At 44.3% G+C, this 22,684-nt stretch overlaps 1 protein-coding gene across 2 annotated transcripts in view; it reads right to left on the reverse strand.

The window, feature by feature from the left end:
* Positions 1–22,684, reverse strand: part of LOC147421507 (coiled-coil protein) — a 105,468-nt gene that overhangs the window by 12,883 nt on the left and 69,901 nt on the right. The window contains exons 3-6 of one of the 2 annotated variants that reach the window (XM_086503516.1): positions 9,917–10,165; positions 9,657–9,815; positions 9,401–9,493; positions 8,139–8,663 (exon numbers count right to left, since the gene is read on the reverse strand). In XM_086503516.1, the coding sequence (XP_086359642.1) occupies positions 8,629–8,663; positions 9,401–9,493; positions 9,657–9,815; positions 9,917–10,165 (536 nt within the window). In that variant the 3' untranslated portion in view covers positions 8,139–8,628. Of the gene's footprint in view, positions 1–8,138; positions 8,664–9,400; positions 9,494–9,656; positions 9,816–9,916; positions 10,166–22,684 lie in introns of those variants that run through there. The other variant, XM_086503515.1, reaches the window with a different exon arrangement.

Here is a 22,684-nt window from a genome sequence, read left to right on the forward strand (position 1 = left end):
GGACTCACTACCCTAGTTATTTGGGTCGTCAGTCTTCTTTTGCATCCGCAAGAAAGCAGAAGAAGCATGTACACTTTGAAGGACTACCCAGTTCTTCTTCTTCCTCTTCTTCTGACAGTTCTTCTAGCTCTTCTGACTCGAGCGAGGAGGACACAAAAGACAAAAATCGTAGGAAAAAGAAAAGCTTCGGAAAGGGCAAGATAAAGGCAAACAAACTCAAATTCTACCCAGTTTCTGATAGCTCTATGGAGGAGTCATCCTCTGACAGTTCGGACTCAAATGACCATATGTTTTATGCAAAGAAGAAGCACTTCTACAAAGCCAGCCAATATGACTTCCTCAAAGACAAAAGAAAGAAAGCAAAAGAATTTAAAGAAGGTGGATAGTCGATAAATTTGAATCCTTTTCTAGATTCCGAGATGCTCCGAGGGCTTTGGCCTTCATCCAGCAGTTTGACATAGCCTTCTCTGGAGGGTATTACTCAGAGAACTCCAAGATTAGGAGGGTGTATCTTTTCTTAAAGGAAACGCTCGAACATGGTGGTCCACCCTTCTTCTGAGGAAAGAAGCTCCAGTCAAGTGGTCGAAATTCAAAATGCTCGTTATTTCCATAGTTACCGGGGAACGCCCCCTAGCCCCCGTTCCGGCGTTCCGGGGGGGGAGTTCCCTTCTCGAACGTCCCGAAACATTTGACGTTCTGGGTGGCCAGTGCAAACCGGAACGGCCGTTCCGGAACGTTCCGAACGCCCCCAAAACGTTCCGGAATGCCCCTGGAACGGCCAACGGCTACAAACAAATTTGGCAAAAATTGAAAAAATTGAAGTAAATGTTTGGGCTTCTTTTTGAAGTGTGCAAGGCCTGAAGGACTCATAAAATGCACCCCCCTCCCCCTTTCTCTCCACAAGCTAATCCTCAAGGCTCAAGCTCTCTCCCTATCACACTCTCAAGATCTCTCCCTCTCAAGACTCACTCTCTCAAGGCTCAAGGCTTTAAGCCTTCAAGCTCTCTTCCTCTCCCTCCCACTCTCTCAAATCTCTCCCTCTTCCTCTCCCTCTCTCTCTCTCTCTCTCTCTCTCTCTCTCTCTCACATCATCTAGTCATAGCAAGATTGAATGGTCTTCAAAACGAGTTTTTTGTGAGTATTACAGTCAAAGCACTCTAATACTCCTTGTATTTAAACACAAGAAGCTAAAAAATGCACTATTTGGGTGTTTTTTATACCTCCCGTTCCGCGCCGTTCCCGTTCCGAACCCCTAGCCGTTCCCCCGTTCCGCGGGGATCCCGTCGCCGTTCCCGTTCCGCGTTCCGGGTAACTATGGTTATTTCTTCTTGGCTGACCCGGGTGTACGAATGGGATATACAAACCGCTTGGAACCATCTTCGGATGACCAAGGGAGATTCTTTGGACGCTTATTTTGAGAGGTTTTGGGACTCTTTTCTACCAACCTCTTCATTTAAGGTCTCTTTTAAGGAACAGATTGAGTAGTTTTGTTGCAGACTCCCTACAGAGATACGAGACTACTGCCTGGAACAAAAGTCAAATTCTATTCAAGAATTAATGGGTCATGCGAAACATGGTTTCTCGATACATTCGGAAAATTTGACTTACCCCACTGATGAGATCTTGACTCAGAGAACCCGACAGACCTCCAACAATGAAAGTAGAAAGAAAAAGAGCTCCCAAGAAAAGAAGGATAAGGATAAACGACCTTGGCTGACTCTTCGAGAGGGGGCCAATTATATCAGAGAGGGAAAGTCTTTTGGTTGCGGGGAACGAAGGCACATCTCCGCAAAGTGCCTGAAAAAGGCACCGCAACAATCGATTGAAGGCAGGCCAGAGACTTTGAGAGCAGCAAAGGAACGTGGCAGAAAAGGCAAGATGAAAGCAAGACTGGTACCAGATTGCATGGGTACTGACCCAAGCCAGAGTGATGAAAGTACAAAACTTTGCCAAGCTTGGGACAAAGTGAAAGATCAAGAAGCCCTGAAGCCCTGATTTTCTTCGATGGAGGAGCCAAGGCCAACTTCATTTCACCTGATTTTCTTCGATGGAGGAGCCAAGGCCAACTTCATTTCTTTGATGGAGGAGCCAAGGCCAACTTCATTTTCTTCGATGGAGGAGCCAAGGCCAACTTCATTTCACCTGAATTGGCGGTGCGGCTCGAGATTACACCCGACAAGATGGGACCACTAGCAGAGGCAATTCCAGCGGCGCCCGGACGGGACACAACCATTACACCTATCATTGGCAAACTTCGATAGCATTGTCAGGGGTATTTAGGGCACGAGGACTTCTACATCATGCCTTTGGAAGGCTATGACGTCCTCCTAGGAGTCCCTTGGTACCATAAGAACCAACATCATGGTCGACTATCGAGATAAGAAAGCAACTTTGACTAATGAAAAGGGCCAAAAAATTGTACTTGATGTAAAACTGAAGGGCGAGTCCGTCCCTATTGTATCGGCTGCGGCCATTTCCAAATTAATAAAATCCAGTCTCTTTGTTTACTCGATCTACTTGAAAGAGTTAAATGATGAACACAGAACGAACATGTCTGCACTTGATAAAGAACGCCAAGATTTTCTCCATACACATGCTAATTGTTTCTTTGAGGGCCTGCCAAGCGAGTTACCCCCATCGCCTCCTGAGGATCACACCATTGATCTGATTCCTTGAAGCACACCACCGAACCGGCCACCTTACGGTGTTAGCCGAGCCCAGAATGAAACGATCATGAACCAAGTGAAAGACCTTCTGGAAAAGGGTCTTATACAGCCGAGTACTTCTCCCTACTACTCTCCGATGTTGTTGGTTTTAAAGAAAGACGGATCTTGGAGAATGTGCAATGATTATAGAGCTCTCAATAAAATCACTATCAAAAACAGATTTCCGATTCCAAGGATCAATGATATTCTTGAACGACTTCGGGGATCCTCTTGTTCAGTAGGATTGATTTGAAAAGCGGATATCATCAGATCGTAATCGCTCCAGGAGATGTCTACAAGACAGCCTTTCGGACAAGTTTTGGTTTATATGAATTTTTGGTGGTGCCTTTTGGCCTTTCCAATGCTCCAACGACTTTCAACCGAATGATGGATAGGATTTTCCGAGAGTATCGATCTTTTGTCGGGACTTTCTTTGACATTATAGTCTTCTCCAAGGATGAAGCACAGCATCGACACCATCTGCTACAGGTCTTTCGGGCATTGTTAATCACAAATTAGTTATCAATGCCAAAAAGAGTGAATTTTTCCTACTGGAGATGCACTTTTTAGGACACATCGTCTCAGCAGTAGGAGTACATATGGACCCGCCTAAGATTGAGACTGTATGTGATTGGTCAGATTTGAAGAATGTTCATGAAGTTAGAAGCTTCTTGCGCTTGTGTTCTTACTACCGGCGGTTTATTCGAAAGTTTGCAGAGGTAGCTTCCCCTTTGCGGGACACATTGTCTCAACAGCAGGAGTACATATGGACCCGACCAAGATTGAGACTATACGTGATTGGCCACAATGTTCATGAAGTTAGAAGCTTCTTGGGCTTGTGTCCTTACTACCGGCGGTTCATTCGAAAGTTTGCAGAGGTAGCTTCCCCTTTGCACATATTGAATCAGAAAGGAGTCCCTTTCTCGTGGAAACCGATAGAGGTGATCGCCTTTTAGACACTTAAAGAAAAACTTACTATTGTACCAGTGTTGACTTTGAAGAACTTGCAAAAGTCATTTGAAGTATATTGTGATGCTTGTGGTTGTAGTCTGGGAGCGGTCTTAATGCAAGAAGGACATGTCATTGCCTATGAAAGCCGATTGTTTTCAAGGCCAGAATTGACATCACAGATTTATGAGAGAAATCTTTTGGCAGTGATTCATGCTCTTACTCAGTGGCTACATTACCTACTTGGAGCCGATTTTACAGTCTTCACAGATCATCAGAGTTTATACTACTACTTGTCACAGAAGCAGCTTTCGGAAAAGCAGATACGATGGGCTAATATCTTGTCACAGTTTCACTTCAAGATTTTCCATGTTCACGGACAGAAAAACTTGGTGGCAGATGCTTTGTCTCGAAAGCCCCTGGTCTGGACTATTTCCGCAATTCACCATAGAAGCTTCAAGGACGTGGTCGACCGGGACGCACAGATCCGGATTTTTCCGATGTATTCACTCGAATACATAATGGGGAGGTAGTAGCGGGATATTCCATACGAGATGGCTACTTGATGAAGAAAATGATATTGTGCATCACACCGGCGTTGAGGGAAAAGGTATTGCCTCAGTGCCATTGTCCACCTTTTACGGGTCACCGCGGCATCGAGACCACCTTGAAAGGTGTGGAGCGTTACTTCTTTTGGCCGTGACTCGAGAAAGATGTGGACGACTTTGTACCCAGTTGTTTAGTATGCCAGAAGGTCAAGTTTGACAGGCATAAGGCACAGGGATTGTTACAACCTTTACCCATTCCCACCCGCCCCTGGGAAAGTATTGCAATGGATTTCATTTTTGATCTCCTGAAGACACAAAATGGGCATGATGGCATTTAGACTGTCATCGACAGATTTAGCAAGCAAGCTCACTTCATTCCAGTGAAGAAAAAAACCAAGCCGGATCATTTAGCAAGATTCTTCAGTGCACAGATTTTGTGACTACATGACATGCTTGGACAATAGTGTCCGACGGAGATCCGCGGTTCACGAGTTTGTTTTGGAGAGCTATTTGGGAGAACATTGGCACACGGTTGAAGTTCTCGTCATCATTTCACCCACAGACAGATTGGGCAATCTGACATTGCAAATTCAGTTGTTCTGGATTTATTAAAGTCTTTTCTTTTTTATCAGAAGACTCAATGGAAAAAAAAAATTGCCCTTGGCGGAATTTGCCTACAATAACACGATCCACTCTTAGAAGATGCCATTTGAGATCACTGAAGTGCTCCGAAGGAGCCACCCTTCCTTAGCACTAAAGATAAGATTTTTGAAGCAGACCAGTGCACAAGGGACTTGGACACTGCTTTTGCCAAGGTCCGAGAGGCTTTAGCGAAACCTCAAGAACGACATAAAAAGGCAGCAGATCGACATCAACGAGATTTGAAATTAAAGGAAGACGATTGGGTGCTCTTACGTTTTGAAAAGGCATGCCTAAGAAAGAAAAGGGAAAGGAGCGGCTTTTTCCAAAGTTTAGCATGAGGTATTATGGCCCTTTCCAGATAAAAGAAAAGATAAATGATGTCTCCTTTAGACTCAAGCTGCCCGATACTTGGAAGATCCACAATGCATTACATGTGAGTCTACTGAAGCCTTTGAAAGGCAATGTGCCCGATGATGGGGAGCCTAATGAGCAACCCGAAGTGGAGGAAAGCGAGGAGATACTTGTTCCAAAACAAATTTTGGCACACAAGGATAGAAAGATAATAGGTAAAGTGATTAGGCGATTCTTGGTTAAATTCAAGAACTACCTTGCATTGGATGCGAAGTGGATGGAGGAGGAGGACCTAGCAGATACTCCTCAAATTTTGTAACTTTACCTTGAAGCATTCCGTTTAGCATAGTCTACTCCGATAGAACCCCGAATTCAGTGAGGGTGAATCTAGTGCAACGGGTTTGCACCAGAGGGGAGTCACTCCGCTCCTTTGTCAACGGATTACCCCGATTTTTGAATAGAGTCATTGATGTTCCCTTTGGGTTTCAGGGATGCTAATGGGCTGAGTAGTATTCTGTTGTATGACTTTATGACAGAAATTCCTGAAAATCAATATGATTGATTTGTACTTGACTTGTTTGAGTGCAGGAACTAAAGACGAAATAACTCCAGCATTTCAGTCTTATAAATCTCTATAGACATGATTGCAACAAGGATTAGTTAATCGGGCATCAGTGAGGTCCGGAATGGATCTAGATGCGATTACTAAATACATTGCCGATGGTCATGGTCTGAGATTTGGAATGAATTTGTCTGTGATTTGTCATGTGATGTCCTGTGACGTCAAGTGATGTCCTGTGATGTGACTGCCGTTTGGTGCAAGTGCTAGATGTGTCGTGTCTAGTGCATCGGTACTAACAGTCAGTGTCTACTAAGACAGGTTATGGCCTCGAAGCCTACAACCTCAGCATGTACCACAGCTCCATTGGCATTTCTAGTGGCATCAACCTCGAGTAGTAGCACCTCAGCCAGAAGCATTTTTTAGCCTCTGTAACTTCAGCGTTTTTGCTTTCGACCCTTGCATTTTGGAAGCAGGTCAGCAACTTGCAGATTTCAGCACTTCAAATCAGAGTTTCCTAGTGTGTTAGTATCCAGTCTTTAGCCTCACAATACCAAGCATCTCTAGCAAATACCCATCTACAAATACCCATATGCATCTCAGCAGTACCAAGCTTCTCTAGCCAGTACTTCTTAGCATCTCATCATCTAGGATCATTGTAACATCATTGTGCAAGTCAATAAAGCAAGTACTTCTTGCTTCGGCAATAGAGCAAGGGGGCCCTTGAGGGTGGTTGGGACCCGGCGTGCAGTGTTGTCTCTCTTTTTTCTCTCTCTATCTCTCTCCTTCATTGTGTTCAGTTCAATTTCTCTCTTCAAGTGAAGTAAAGTAACCTTGTGTTTGTGCAGAGTACTAGATCCGAGCTAAATCCTCAAAGTCTTCCGTTGCACCTGACATTCCCGTGACACTTCGACTCTACCTGCACGACCTCGTCGGACTACTCGCAAACAAGATACTCTTCAACAGCAAGTCACATGTTGAGCTTGACACTGTCAACACTTCCCTTTAAGCTCTACTTAAAGTCTTGTATTGTCAACATGCTTTTGAAAAAACTTATGAACATTTAGACATTCCAACACTTCCTATTAAGCTCTACCCAAAGTCTTTGACTCCCAACATTCTTTTGAACTTATGAACTTCTTTGCATGCCAAGACTTTTTAAAAGTGTAAACCATTTGAACTTGGTCATGGGTGCTCAAACACAACTTGAAATAGAGAGAATCCACACAAAAGACACGAAGTGGTGGAGTTCCACTCCCAAATGCACTGGCCCCAAAACCCTGGCGCCTCTTTTGGTATTTCTTTTATATTGCTCTTGACAAAGGTACAACCGCTGGGGAGAGTCACTCTACAATCTACCCCTGCTGGATCTACCAGAGAACTCCCCAAGGCACTTCTTTAAATGCCCCAGGCCCTTAGTTACAAAACTTGGCGTTGAAAAGCACCCTATTCTTGCGTGTGGATTGCCACATTAACATCGCATGAATCGTGGTGCGAAATCCGGGACTCCGTATAGTGTACCCTGCCATCAGTTTTTAAGTGTTAGAACTGGTCCTCTTTTAGTGGAACATGCCATGTCCTCACTTTTATAACATAACCTCCGTCAGCTTTTAGGAGCTAGAACTGGTCCTCTTCAGCGGACCATGCCACGTCCTCACTTTTATGACATAACCTCCTCTTAAAGGAAGAGTAATTTCTCGCAAAACTCAATCAAATTCTTTAGCAGGAACTGCCTTCATGCATACATGCGAATGACCATCATGCATTACACCATTCAGTTTCACAATCAACGGAAGTCTATCCAGTCATCTCATATGCATCAAAACTCTTGATATTCCGGCGTAGCAATATTAGACATCAGACCCAGACCGCGCTAGTCTTGCAAGGGTGTCCCGAGGCACTAAGATCACATATTTAATCTATCTCATCCAAATAGGAACTATTGATGCACCAGATTCATGTGCTTCACAAAATGTTATACACTTGACACATATGCACATATGCAATCACCAAACATAAAGACATCTAGATACAACCAAATGCTCCCCAGATCGCAGCGTGCGTCGTTCTAAGGGTTCCATTTACAATCAAATGCTCCCCAGGCCGTAGCGCATGTCGTTTAGAGGGTTCCATTCACCACCAAACACTTCCTAAACCGCAATTGTGTTGTTTAGAGGTTCCAAGTACAATTAAACTCTCCCCAGGTCATAGTCTGCGTCGTTTAGAGGTTATGAAAAAGTATTGCAACCAGAATCAAACAACTTCAATCAGTACAAAGAAAACTTTAAAATAAATATAATCTATTGCAAACAATCGAAAGACAATTGCCTTGCCATCCCGGTTCAAGGTGTTGGTTCTATTGCGGATTTGAATGATAGCATCGTTTTAAGGCATTGTCGCAATGTCCAAACTGCATGATGTGAAAGTCTCCTTGCCATGGTACCTTAAATGGTGACAGGACAGGCACCAATAAGTGGGACAACTGTGCCGGTATCTCCTGTAGCCAAATCTGTCTCAATGCCTCCAACAAACTGGCCGTACTCAAAGTCCATGAGCTTGAGAAACTCTGGATGGAAATTTTGGGTGGCTTCGGGATCAAAGAAGATAAGTGCTTTGTGGCCACGAATCTTTCCATAAGCTGCACACAATACCTTGGAAGCATTCGGTGTAGAAATTGCATAAATGTCTGAACAAGTCCCATTGTGGTTCTGGCTTTCTTGATGGGAGGTTGCTTGGAAGGTTTATCTCCTTTGTGTGGACAGACTTTGGAAGTGTGTTACGTTTGGAAACAATCGAAGCACTTGCCTTCTCCAGATGACGAGTCTTCTCACCAACAAATACGGGCATAAATGACAAGATACGCCAATAACCTTCATCATGTATGCAACAAGCACATTACACCTACTCCACCTGGCATAGTTATGGCACATGGAGTCAACCTGGTACGACTTATACTGAGGTGAACATTAATGCACCTTTTCTCACAACTCTCTCGATTTATATGTTAGGTTACATAGCAAAGACCAAGCAGACAAAGCTTGCAATCTGCATCTCTACTTTCTACTGTAAGAAAGTTGTGTGCACGCAGGTGGTCTTTAAGAGAACCACAACGCAAAGAAGCACATATCAGCTAACATTTTTTGAAAAATAGGGCAACAGAATTGAAAGACAAGGATGCTTTTGATCATTTTAGCTTATCCCTCTTGCATCTTGCATGATCTATTAGTTTAGCCCAGTTGGCATTCGACAAATGTTAAACTCCCTGCACCCTCTCGCTTCCCCTTGTTTGGTCCTAAAAGTTTGTTTTAGCACGTAACCTATGTTGACTCTCTCCACCCTTTCACTTCCGATTTTGTGCCTCTCACAACACCCTCCCATGGGACTCAAAATTAGGACTTTCAAGAAATAAAATAATAAAGATTTATAAGTTTCATCTAGGCAACCCATTGACCTGAAAAACAACATTGGAATAGGCCTTGAAGAGTCAATTTTGGTGGCCACCTAGAAGATTGTCTACATTGGTTGCCTATATTGGCCAATTACTATTATTAAGTTTCCCACATCATCAAGATGCTTTAGCTGAAAAAATTGCTTACAATGGCAGCTGCCTTACTAATTTAAATGATGAAAAATAGATTTCTATTTACCTTGTTCCTTGACGAGAGCAAGTAAGGCATCATCATCCGCTAGCAGCTCAACTTTGAAATGAGGATTTCTGGGACTTTGAAGAGCCTCTTTAGCTGCAAAATGCATAGAAACAGTGTAATCTACGTTTTTTTCATCCCAGCCAAACTAAAACAGAGAATGACCTCATGCATCTTATTGAAACTCAATTGTTGTCATAGGAAATCACAGATGGAGTAAATAATTCAGCACGATGGAACTCGTCAAAATAACAGATACCAGTCTCAGGATTTCGAAAAACTGCCAAGGCGGTTGTATCATTCACCCACCGTATTGCAACTCCATCTGATCCAAAAGGCTCAAAAAGCTCTTCCAGGTCTCTTGAAGTAACAGAGGGAGGGAAAGAAACTATGAGTACGTGCCTGACTCCATACGTCACTGCAATGAATACGTAATTACAGTGAATAGATTTGTGCTTCAGACATAATCAGCACTGAAGCCCTGGCCTATTCAAAACTTGCTTGATGTTGAGAACTAGCCTTTTGATTGGACATTTGGAACAGATACTTCATGCTCGATTTCCTCTGTCATTGTGTCCAAATATTCCCTGCCTCTTATTGAACACGTTGTCAGCCTGTCAATATACATTCCCATTTCTCCGCGAGTGAAAACACCTCGTCCCCGTTGTTTGTACGAAGTCCTCTCATGTGGTGGCGATTCAGTAGCATGCTTTGTAAGTGACAGGGCCTCAATGTTAACTGTTTCTTCAGAAAGCAGACTTTCCCACTCTGCCAACACAAAAAGAAAGTTACACTAATCCACCTGGTGGCAACAAAGGATGCCTAAAAGATCTTCTGCAAAAAGATTCAGGAACGTTTCCAGAGAAAACTGTTTAGCACATTTAAGTGAGAAAAATCGAATGAAATCTGTTTCCTCTTATAAAATTTCTCAAGGTTTGCCTCCTTATCGCGTTTGTGGTAAGAATAAGACCAATACAAAAGTCCAACATTATTTCTCATGTGGCTTGATCATAATCTCATTCATCCTACAAAGCAAAATGTATACTGCAAGCATTCAAAAAGACTATTCTCTTCTCACAAGAATATAACACAACCCATCAGAGAGCAACATGCGTAAGAAAAGATACTAAAGAAGTGCCATGCTGCCTCTAAGGGAGAACCAAGAGGCGACCACATAATTGGCTTGAGGCAAACGAACAAGACTTTCCTTGCAAAGCAACTTCCAAATCTTTTTTGTATGGGCTAATAACACAAGATTGACTCCTTACCCAATGGCCCTTATACTTCACCGTTCAAATTCTACCTGTTTTCAAGGTTCATACCATAGGGCTTCCCCAAAGCATTCAATAATTCACAAATTCCAGGTTTCCAATGGCCCTTATACTTCACCATTCAAATTCTACCTGTTTTCAAGGTTCATACCATAGGGCTTCCCCAAAGCATTCAATAATTCACAAATTCCAGGTTCCATAAAAAACTCTGAGTTTGCTTATTAGAACAAAGATGACAGATTGTAAATAGCTAGTGCAGCAAGTAATGTAGACACTCACTTCGCAAATTAAATGCAGTAACTGAAAAAAAAAAACTCGTGCCAACAAGAAATCACCAAAATCACAACCTCTCATGTCCATCAATGTTGGTATCATGCCCATCACTTGCAAGAGCAATGACAGAACACCACCACCACGCATAAACTGAAAACAGCAAAGCAAATACTTAAACCGAAAGAGAGAAACTGAACACTATAAACGAGACATAGTGGGGCAGAGTTCCCTACTAAAATGCATAGGCCCCTGACGTAGGCCCCCTTGCGGTGCTCTTTTTATTAAGCTCTTAGTTGATCGTACAACTGCAGGTGTGAGCCTGTCTACAACAGAATGGAAGACTCACACAAGGCTTTTAAAGCTTGTGCCAAAAATAACCCAAAAGCCAGCTGCTTTTATAAAAGACACTGAAGCTCCAGCGCCAAACTAGCCACACCATCATGTTCATACAATGCTACATCAACAACGCCATGGAGTCCCGTGAATCCCTCCCGACTCCCTCGATGGCTAGGCATGGGTTCAACTTCTGTGACGACTTGAAGTGGCAGTGGCAGGAACGCACACGCAGGCACGATTTACAGTGCAATCATCCGTGGATCATGGCGCGTTTTGTGCCACAAAATACCAGTTGAATGCCACTACAATTAACCCAAGAATGAGCTGAAGTGGACTCAAACTTATATAGATCATGCAAGATGTAAGTACGATGTGCACAAGCATTAACACAAACTACAACATAAGAGGGCCCTTTCAACATATATACAAATGTTAGGTGCAGTGGAAGTGAATGATGGTGATGAAAAACACTACGGGAGGCAAAAACGCCAGGTATGTGCTGAGGTGCTGAAGGTACTACTACCCATGCACTGGGTACTCACCTTATGCTTCTAAGGGGTAAGTAGGGCTTTCTTATATATGTCCAGAAGAGTGGGTTGAGTAGTAGAAATGCCAAATATTGCCCCACGACTTCTTTAAAATGCCATATCTCACATTTATAATGCCCACATTATTAAATAAGAGGTGATTCATATGTTGATAATTCCCTATGGCCAAATACTAATGCTAGAGTATAGAAACACTAGTGTCTACACCAAGAGAACACCGGCAATGCTATGTGCAATCAAAGGGTCCACAACTACTCTAAAGTACTTGGGCCAGCACGTCCTGCATACATGCTCATAAAGGTGCTAGAACACTTCCTAGGCCGTCCAAAACCCTAGAAGTAAGAGTTACAGCTTGTCCACATACAAATAGGGTTAGATGTGCACATGTTGCAGGCTTGGACACTCCAAGCAAGAAATCGATAGCAACACACATACAAAATCTGTAAATGACTGAACTTGAGAGAGAGAGAGAAGAGGAGAGTCCACATGGCACGACAGAGTTCCGAGCCAAGACACACTCGCCCCAAAGACTGACACCCCTTTCGGTATTTCTTTATTAGTGCTTCGCAAAGATACAACTATTCGAGGGTCCAGCTCTCCGAGACTCTGCGTCCAGATGCTCTCTTAGAGTGGCCCTTTGGGCATTTATAAACAGTACAAGGGATGCCCAAAAGCAGAGCCCCAAAAGCACGTGCTCTAAAAGCATTGAGCACCAAAAGCATCTGTTCTCAAAAGCTAGTGTAAACTCTGCAAGCTCAGCAACCAACGCAAAACACGGAAAATCCATACAATCAAGCCACGTCAGCAATCAACACAATTTACGAAAATCGGTAGTAGCCCTTGTGCTCTGTTTTTTTAGGGTTTTAGGCCTCTCGACTCGTGCTCCATAAGTTCTTCAACTTGGTGGGTTAGGTTTACCGTTTTCTAAATCCTAACCCCTTCTTCAATTCTCCTAGGTTCTTTAACCCCTTGTCCTCTCGACCATTTCCTCAATTGGCCACGCAACGTCACCAACTTGTCCTTTTTTAGGTGAGATACTCATGGCTTTCTTGTAGTCCACAAACAACTCCAGGTAATCTGCAAAGAAATCTTCATCGACCCACACTACCTCGTGGGTTTCGTGATCCTTGCACTCAAAAAGTACTGTCGTGCTTGCTTCTTTCAGTCGTGCCAAAAGTGATGCAGTGAAATCTGCTCCGGCTCCATGACTTCAGCTTCCTCTACAATCTCGCGTTCAAAAAAATTTGTCCTCTTCAAGATTCTCCTTTGAGGGATCTCCCTGAAACAACTTCAACCAAGAAGCATGGAATACATTGTGCATTGACAAGCAACCGCAATTTCATAGACGCATCATTATCTTTTTATTGACTGGAAATGGACCATACATCCTAAAAGACAACTTTGGACACTTCTTTCGTACTTGCTTAAGATGTTGCTTCATGATTCTAAGATACACCCAATCCTCTTCCTTGATAGTAACATCCTATCGATGCTTGTTAGCCTCCCTTGAGTAAAATTCTTGAGCCTTGCATAGCCAAAGCTTCACACTCTTAGTAATTGTCACAAACTACTACGTGTCAAGTCACTGAAGAATGGAGCCAACCTTCAGATCTCGGCCGAGGGGCCTAAATCCCAAGCAGAAGCAGAAGCAGCAAAAGAAGTTTAACCAACTTGCAAAGTCTTGCCGAGTGGCCTATTTTAAAGAAGAGTTCCCAACAACTTATGGGACCCCGTCTCATGGAGCCTAAGTGACCTAAAGGCATTAAAATAAAGCAGGACCACACGTGCACACACACTCAATCTCTTACGCAAAAGATGATGACGTGGCAACTGTACAGACGTTCGCAATTTGTGCTGGCAGTGCCACGTGCGAACCTATACAGATTTCCGCGTTTTACGCTAATGACGTGGCAGCCTGTGCGGGATTCCATGATCAGCATTGAAAGTGCTTTCTAAAGGCCAAGTGCTTTTGAGTTTGAAGCTTTTCATGTAAACTGCTTTTCATAGGCCAAGGGTCTTTAAATATGTGCAGAGGGCTCAATCTCTGGCAGTCTTCCGCGTGAAGGTGCAGAGCAAGAGTACCAGCATTGTACTGAGTTCAAGCAATATAAAGAAATATCGAAAGGGGCGCCAAGGTTTGGGGCCGGTGCTCTCTTGGGGTGGAACTCCACCACTCCTCGTCTCGTATGTCGTGCATCTCTTTCAGTTCAGTTGTAATTTGAAGTGCTTAAAGTTGTTCAGTCTGTTCTTTTCCGTTGACACGTGGTGCCCGTCCCCGTGACAGTAATCTCGTCCAAGGATTGGCTCTCAGCATTGGCATCAGACAACTGACTAACTGAACTAGTCAACAAATGGAACAGGCAACCAAATGCTACCTCATACAGAATTCAACCAATGGCAGTAAAATAGGAGTCCTTCAAAATTGCTTGTATTGGCGGGAGATAATGCTCTCAATGTGACTGTTGATCATGCACATAAGACTTCAAGACATCGAAGGCTAACAAATAAGTTTGACCATCGGACTGTGGATAAAAAGCAAATGGAAAATTTCACTTAGTGCTAAAATTTTCAAAAAGCGCTTACCAAAAATGTGACACAAACTTATCTTTGTCTGAAACTATCGACTTTGGCAAACCACAAAAGAGATACCAATACTTAATGAACAAATATGCTACATCTTGTGTTGTGATTGTGGCCTTACAAGGAATGAGCATGCAAAACTTACCGAAATGATCAACGATAGTTAAACATTGTGTATTCCTTGAATGCAAACTAGGTGGTAAACTAGTCACAAAATCCATGGAAATGTTTTAAAACGATCCCTAGGCAGCGACATCAAAAGACCTTGCTTACCCCTTGCGGCTTTAACTTTTTGACAAATGGAACAGTGTGACATACCTAAAGACATCAATCCACGTTTTGAGCTATTAAAAGAATCTTTCTGCTTTTTCTAAAGTGGTATTCATGTCTCTGTGCCCACTGCCCACCCGTGAGTGCATCATGTGCATTGGTGCAATAGAAATGTCTTAAAACGGTCCCTCGAGAATAGACAGCGACATCAAATGACCTTGCTTACCCCTAGGGGCTTTAATTTTTTGACAGATGGAACAATGTGACATACCTAAAGACATCTTTCCGCATTTAAGGCCTTAAAAAGAGTCTTTCTGCTTTTTCTAAAGTGATATTCATGCCTTTGTGCCCACCCGTGAGTGCATCATGTGCATCCTCCAATATGGCTTGCCTAAGAGAAGGTAACACATAAAGACGGTGCTGAAAATACAAGAGACCGTCACGAATGAGATAGTTGTTGGGCCCTTGGGCGGCAAGGGCCTACAACCATTGCTTACCAAACTCACAATTTGCATATCGATTTTTCATGATGTCAAAAGATACTCCTAAATGGAGACTGTAAACTTGACTAAAGAGCCAAGATATGTCCTTTGCGACTTAACGCACCTACAACTGGGTTAGCTTTACCAAGAATGTAACATACTTGAACAATCCAAGCCAAAGATGTACAACAACACACGTGAGAGAACTGCAAACAATTGAACTGAACTGAAAGAGAGGAAGAGAAAGAAGAGGAGAGGCGACACAGAACGGTAAAATTCCGTTCCCAAATGCATTGGCCCCAAAGATTGGCGCCCTTCTCTATAATGCAACCGATGCTCAAGATGGCATTCTTGTAAGGTAAAAAGTTGAGGGTAGCAAAACCGAGGTATACCCACTTGGTGGCCACTTTTGGGGTGTCCATGGTAGCTCCTTCATCGACTTGGTCTCACCATTTATGTCCATTATGAGCTACAAAGAGGGTGTTAAAGTTAAGGTATCTTGAGTGAACTGCCCAATGCGATCCCAATATTTATTTTGGCTTTTAGGTATTTATTTTACTTATTTGTCAAAGTGCGGGTAGAGCAATTTACTTAGGTGGGTATATATGCAACCCATTTCTCCCATTGTACATGTATAAGTTTATTCATTGCCAAGGTTGGTTGATTCAGGAGACTCTCTCTCTCTCTCTCTCTCTCTCTCTCTCTCTCTCTCTCTCTCTCTCTCTCTCTCTCTCTCTCTCTCAGACATGGTATTAGATTCACTATTTTGTAACTGATTGGTCTCATAGGTCATTTTGGCCTTTTGAAGACGTTAATATAACATTTCATTTCATTTCTCTCTCTCTCTCTCTCTCTCTCTCTCTCTCTCTCTCTCTCTCTCTCTCTCTCTCTCTCTCTCTCTCTCTCTCTCTCTCTCTCTCTCTCTCTCTCCCCCCCCCCTTGGTCTTTACGCTTCCGCATTGTCGACTTTGACATAAATAACATGAAAAATCTTTGAATCAAAAGGAAAAAGTACCTAGAGGATTAGACTGTATCATTGTCTTTCCCGTGACACAATCCTCGTGCGCTGCAGAAGTGGCCAGTGCTTGAAAACTGCTTCCGCTAGTGTTTTGTTGACTAACTTGCGGCTGCTGATGGAGTGAAGCGTTTGAATTTAGAGTAGAAGTGTCGCCGATAGAGGTCTCCCCCGCCGTCGGGCCACTCCCTAACACAGCCAAAGTATTGTCCTAATTCTTTGCAAACTTGTAGACATACTCCAATGATGCGACGGGATTGAGCATTACCTCATTTTGGTATGCCAGTGGCAATCCGAATAGATACATTTGTAAAACGACTTTTGGGTCTTCCAAGGCCTTTGTCTTATGGACGAGGTCCTTGAATTCCTATGAGTAAGCGTCCAAAGCTTTCTTTCCCATCTCCAACTTGAACATTCGATCTTGTCCGTTTGCACGAAGCGAGCGCGAAAGACCAATTGAAAATCTTCCCTAAGTCATCAGCTAAGGCCGTAACACTACCCACCATGTGTAGGCCTTGCCTTGCAGCATGATTTAAATCTATCTGATGCATTGGACATCGGTTATTTGGTACTAATCAAAGTAGACCGTTCATTTCGCCAACCAAGAGTCAATGGCGGTCTCTTCCCACTCCTTCCGCTCCCCTTTGAAGAGGTCGGAATGAAATTGAAGAGGCAAAATGCTTGCTCATGGCCGTAGGTGAAAACTGGACCGGCATGGCGGGAATCTCCAAGAGTTTCTTTTACACCTCCTCCGGCTGTTGTTGGAGCACAGCGACGAGAGAGGCATCAGAAGCGGCGGGAGATGGAGAAGGAGAGCTTGCGAGACGATGCCCGTGCGTGTGTGTGGAGTCAGGAGGAGAAACTGGTGTTTTCTCCATGTGTTGATGTGTGCTAGCGGCGCCAATCTCATGCGGAGAAGCATCGTGCGAGGGCATGGCGCATAGGATCTAGATGGAGATAGATACGAGTATATAGTAGAGGCTCTCTTGGGGAAAATGTTCCAAGGCATTAAGGTAAATAAGAAAAATAGTGGTAGAAAAAAAAATATTAAAGAAAACAAGAGAGCGAGGGAGGGGAAGAGAGAGAGAGAGAGTTACGCGCGGGTGAGATTTTGCAGTGAACAAAGTGATCACGCTCTCACTTGCTGGCCTCTACCCATCAGCACCTATTTATAGATGGAATGTTTAACCGCCCTTTATGCTTAACCGCCTCAAGGCGAAGCTTGCTAGGAAACGTCCTGTGGGAAAGCTCAACCGCCCTTGATGCTTAACCTCCTCACGGGGAAGCTTCTAAAGAAACTTCCTACGAGGAAGCTTAACCGCCCTTGATGCTTAACCTCTCCAAGGAGAGACTTCCCAAGAAACTTCCAACGGGGAAGTCTTAACTGCCCTTGATGCTTAACCTCTCCAAGGAGAGACTTCCCAAGAAACTTCCAACGGGGAAGTCTTAACTGCCCTTGGTGCTTAGCCACCCTCAAGGGGAAACTTCCCAAGAAATTTTCCAATCATGGCAAAAAAGCATTCAAAAAAATCTCTCTTGTCCGCTGTTCTCCATGAATCACTTGCAAAATAAACATGCTCCAAAAAGTAAAATACCTCTTACCATGATGTGCAAGCGGAGGGCACTACCATATCCTAAGGTGACAGCTCCCAAGGACACCCTTGTACGAATGATAGCCAAGAGATAAGCTAAACCTTGAAAAACACACCAAGAAACCATGCAATCGTCACTAGCAACAACCTCCACACACGAGAATCCATGTGCAAATCACATAAAGGAAACAAAAGACTTACCATAGATTCTCACCATCGGCTTGCATATGCCCCCCTTGCTCTCTTCTCTTGGCCATGGACCCTCGTCTACGACTTCCTCGTCATTACCCTCATTTACTCCGACCTCTCTTACCAAGGGGAACCCGATGGAGACTTCAGAATGTATAGCAGTGCTTGATTGCTTTGGTTTTCCCACAGGGAGTCACGCTGCCGTGCATGTTGCCGTGCCTTTCCACAAGGGGAGCAAGCATGTGGTTGTTGGATCCAGAGGGGGAGCTATTCATTTCCAGCTACTTCTCCAAAGAGAAGTGTTTGGACAGCGGTACGGTCTTCTTCAACACTTCTGGAGCAGGTTTTTATGGCTGTGTTTTCATCGAGGAGATGGATTGGCATATTTATTGTGCCTTTTGCAAATGCACGCCTTTCTTGGAATTGTCCACATAGTCACCTATCCGATGAGTAGCAAGTTGAAAATTCAGTTGCACTTTTCTACCAGATTGTGGATTATGGATGACAGAGAAGGATCTCTATCCTTCTAAGAAGCACAAGATGTTCTTCAGTTTTCTCTTGTCCATCCAAGGATGGAAGCTCCAGTTAAGCTTCAAGTTACTCTTGCTCATCCGGTATGCAGCAGTTCAAGTGACATAAAACCCTAAAAACCAAAAGCTTAAACTTTCATGCTGAATTCCGTAAACCATGCTGACATGGTAGATCGTATGGCTGCTAACGTGGCAAGGCTGTACGAAATTTCCGCATTCTGCGCTGGAGGTGCCACACGAAAGACTGCATGGATTTCCACTTTTTACATTGGCAGATTTTGGCAGTTTCTACACTAGCTTTTGTGAGCACATGCTTTTGGGTGCATTTTGGTGACGTGCTTTTGGGGCTGTGCTTTTGGGCATCCCTTGTACTGTTAATAAGGACCCTTGGGGCCCTCACTCTTCAGAGCATTTCGGCATAGAGTCGGACTGGAAGAGATTGGTCTCTGAGGCTAGAGCGTGTCACAAATTGCTGACGTGTCAAAGCCCTGAAGAATGGAGCCAACTTGCAGATCCTGGCCGAGGGGCCTAAACCCTAAGAAGAACAAGTAACAGAAAGAAGTCCTACCAACTTATGGGGACCCCGTTTGTCACCAACGTGTGACTACTATCTATCCTTTTTGTTGATTTCTTTCTTATTATCTATTTACTTTCACTTTTTGGAAACACCCCTCGGGAAATCTAACTGCCCTGCATTGCATATAGCTAGTGTGGAACTGTCCAGAGGGAGTCCAGGCCTGAGGGCAAGAGAGCACTAAGGTTGGACAAAGACTATGGTTAGCCAAAGTGGGGTCATTGACTAGCCAAAGTGGAATCCTTTGCTACAGAGGCTACATTTCAATTGTGGGTGTGGCCACAGTGTACAAAGAGGGTCGGATGACCTAGAAAGATACAATGGCAACATCTCCTAAAATTTAGGGAACTGCTATTTTGGGACCTGAAAATGTGTTGACGTCATTACCTCCGGAATGACAAGGGGAACATTTTCTTACTCTGCCGTGAAGTCAACTAGGCAACCGGTTGGGAGATTTTTAGGCGGCAACCCCGAAACGGGAAAATGCTTGTAAATGTGCCAAGTGGCACATTCTGGTGCACTTGCCTCATGCAACAAGAAGTGGGGGAGAGCCTCATTTTCAGATATGTCACAGGTTAAGAGCTATGGAGTGCTTGCTTTCCCTCTTATGCATAGTGCGGTGCCAGGAGTGATGCCCTGCACGCTACGCACTGCCCTCTCTCTCCCCTTTGGCAGTATGTTATGCCCCTCTAGTGGGCTCTTCATTTGACCAATGTACAGTTGTGTGGGTACATGCGCGATTGCCGAGGCAAGAGCCTCTTGCACAGGTACTGGATTAGCTAGCGGCTAATCCCCCCCGCAAGTACAGGTGAATTCGGAGAGGTTTCACGCCAAAAATCTCGTCCGATTCAAAGGGCAAGTAGCCCTACAGGTGCGGGAGCTCGGGGACTTTCTACCGATGCGACCGGCACGTGAAACGGAGCCCGAAACAGTGAATTACAGCCTGCTGTGTATTTTTGCAGGTTTAGGGTTTTGGCCCTAAACGGACCCTAATACCCCCAGGAGGTTCGGGGACGCAAGGGGACCGCTGTACAGGTGATCTGGCGCATTTTCAGGGCTGAAAACAGAGAATTCAGCGTGCTGCAGATTCTCGCCAGGTTTTGCAAAGTGCCCGTATGCGTCGGGAAAGTCGGTCAATGCGTGAGAATACTGACTGTGAAGGGTCCTAGTACAGTTATGCTGCCGAAATCAGGCCGGAACAGTGGAAATTCAGCCAAGTTTGTGCGGGGCAGCTTGCAGGGAACCACAGCGTTTATTCCCTCTTTTGAACAATAAAGAAATACCGAAAGGGGCGCCTAAGTTAGGGGCCAATCTGGTGTCCGTCTACTCATACAGGTGCAATCTAGCAGCCTGTATCCCTCTCCCCTTTGTTGTGTCTTGAAAGTACAGGTAAAATAGACGACTAATAATGGGTGAAAGCTAAATCAAGGTTTGAAGTAAAGTCTACCGCCCTTTTTGGATTGAACAGACCGGTTTCATGGTTCCATCGACGGGATTAAATAACTTTTTCCCATAGAAGTGAGCCTTGGTCAGTTTTGGGATTGAAGACACAGGGGATCATAGACCAGACACAGGGAATTGCAATTATGACTGACAGACCAGATGATGTGACTGAAGAGGTTTCCTCTTCACAGGGTCAACAGACACATGAAGTGGGTGAGTCCTCAAGACCACCACAGACAGATGACGATATATTCAGGACCCAGTTGGCTACTGCTGTGGCTATGTTTACACAAGTAATGCAGAACCCAAGGTTTTTAGCCTTTCTGCAACCTCCTGTTCCGTCTCAGCAAGTTGGGTCACTGGATCATATTCAAAAGCCTGTTAAGGCTCGAGCACAGGTGATTCATACCACACAGTCAATGGAAACACCTGTACACTTGACGGAGAACATGCAGTCTCCACAACCTATGCCTAAGGTGCAAGAACAGGTGGCTGAGATGCCAGTCTTTCAAGCTGTACCAGTTCAGCCCGCCACCTTTCAGCAGCCTATAGCTGGTTCTAATGGGCAGGGAAGCAACCTACAGGCTATGCAACAGGTCTTCCCACCACCTTCAGTACACCCTGGCTATTTTGGAGGTGGATCGGTATTCCAGAGCATGGCTGGTCATGCACCTGGAAATCAATTTTACACGCCAGGAACAGTGTTCGGGGGTGCTCAAACAATGATGCCTAACCCCATGTATGGTGTCACGGGCATGCTACCAGGGTTTCAGAGCACTCAGGGCCAATTTGGGATGCCACAGGCAAATTTTGGTATGGCTGGAATTACAAATCAGCAGCCAAATATGGCATTTCCAGGTCAAGTTAATAGCGGCCAAGGAACACAGATGAACCCTAATAGTGTTCCCATGTTTCAGTCACTTCCATATGACAATTTAACGCCGCTGGAGAGGCCAACTCCGTACAAAGGTGGCAAAGGTGTGTCATTCACGACCTTTATAGGGTTTGATGACAGGAAGAAGGCTCTCTCATTCCTCCAGCAGTTTGACAAGGCCTATGCAGGGGGAAACTTTACAGAGGCTTCAAAGGTCCGCAAGGCAGCCACTTTCTTGACAGGGAATGCGGGACAATGGTGGACAACTTTATTGCTTCAAGGGCAAGCTCCGTCCACATGGATTTACTTCAAGCTGATTTTTACAGCAGCATGGTTATCTGATGACTTTGAAGCAGATGTCATGACAGAATGGCACCAGCTTAATGCTGCCACTTGCAGAAATCTGGTTGATTACAATCGGAAGTTTTGGAAAGCCCTACTTCCAGTAACTTCCTATAGGTTTGTGCCATTGACAGAACAGATTGAAAAATACTCTTGTGGCCTACCTAAACGATTGAGAAAGTACTGCACGAAGACAAAAGTCACTACTTTGACGCAGCTCATCGAGGTAGCAAACACTGGGAATGGTTTGCTCAAGGGAGAAGATTGTGAATTTAACACTGGCGTCAAGGCAGGATCAGGCAAGAAAAATTCAGCCAAGAAGCACGTTCCCAATGAGGCTCCTAAAGGGACTCAGGAGTCAGCCAACGCAGGGAAAGACAAAGCTACGGCTAAATCAGAAAAAGGACTAGCAAAGAAATGGAAAACACGTTTTCCTCGCAAGTCAGAAGAGCAAAAGAAGGTCCTGAGGACAGAGAACAAATGCTTTATATGTGAGCAGCCTGGCCACATTGCTTACAATTGTCCTACAAAGAAAAGGCCAGCTGATTCTGATGACAAGGAAGACAAGAAAGAAAAGAAGCCCATGGCTGGTCTAGTGCCAGATATGGTGGGCGACAAGCCAAATTCAGATGCAAGTGAGCTTTGCAGAGCATGGGGAAAGGTCAGGGATCAAACAGTGCTTATCTTCTTTGATCCAGGTGCCAAAGCCAACTTTATTTCCCCAGAATTGGCTTCAAAGTTGGGAATCAGGCCTGAAGAGATGGGGTTTACAGCAGAGGCAGGTTTGGCATGTCCTGGCCATACAGAGGCTGTGACACCCATCATTGGAAAGTTACGTCTACATATCCAGTCCTATGTAGATGCTGAAGAATTTTACATCATGCCACTGGACGGATGTGATGTGTTGTTAGGTATTCCTTGGTTGTTTCGTGTACAGGGAATCCTGGATGCCTACAACAAAAAGATCA

The sequence above is a fragment of the Adiantum capillus-veneris genome, chromosome 27, assembly GCF_014529385.1.
Source record: "Adiantum capillus-veneris isolate H3 chromosome 27, ASM1452938v2, whole genome shotgun sequence".
NCBI lineage: Eukaryota > Viridiplantae > Streptophyta > Polypodiopsida > Polypodiales > Pteridaceae > Adiantum > Adiantum capillus-veneris.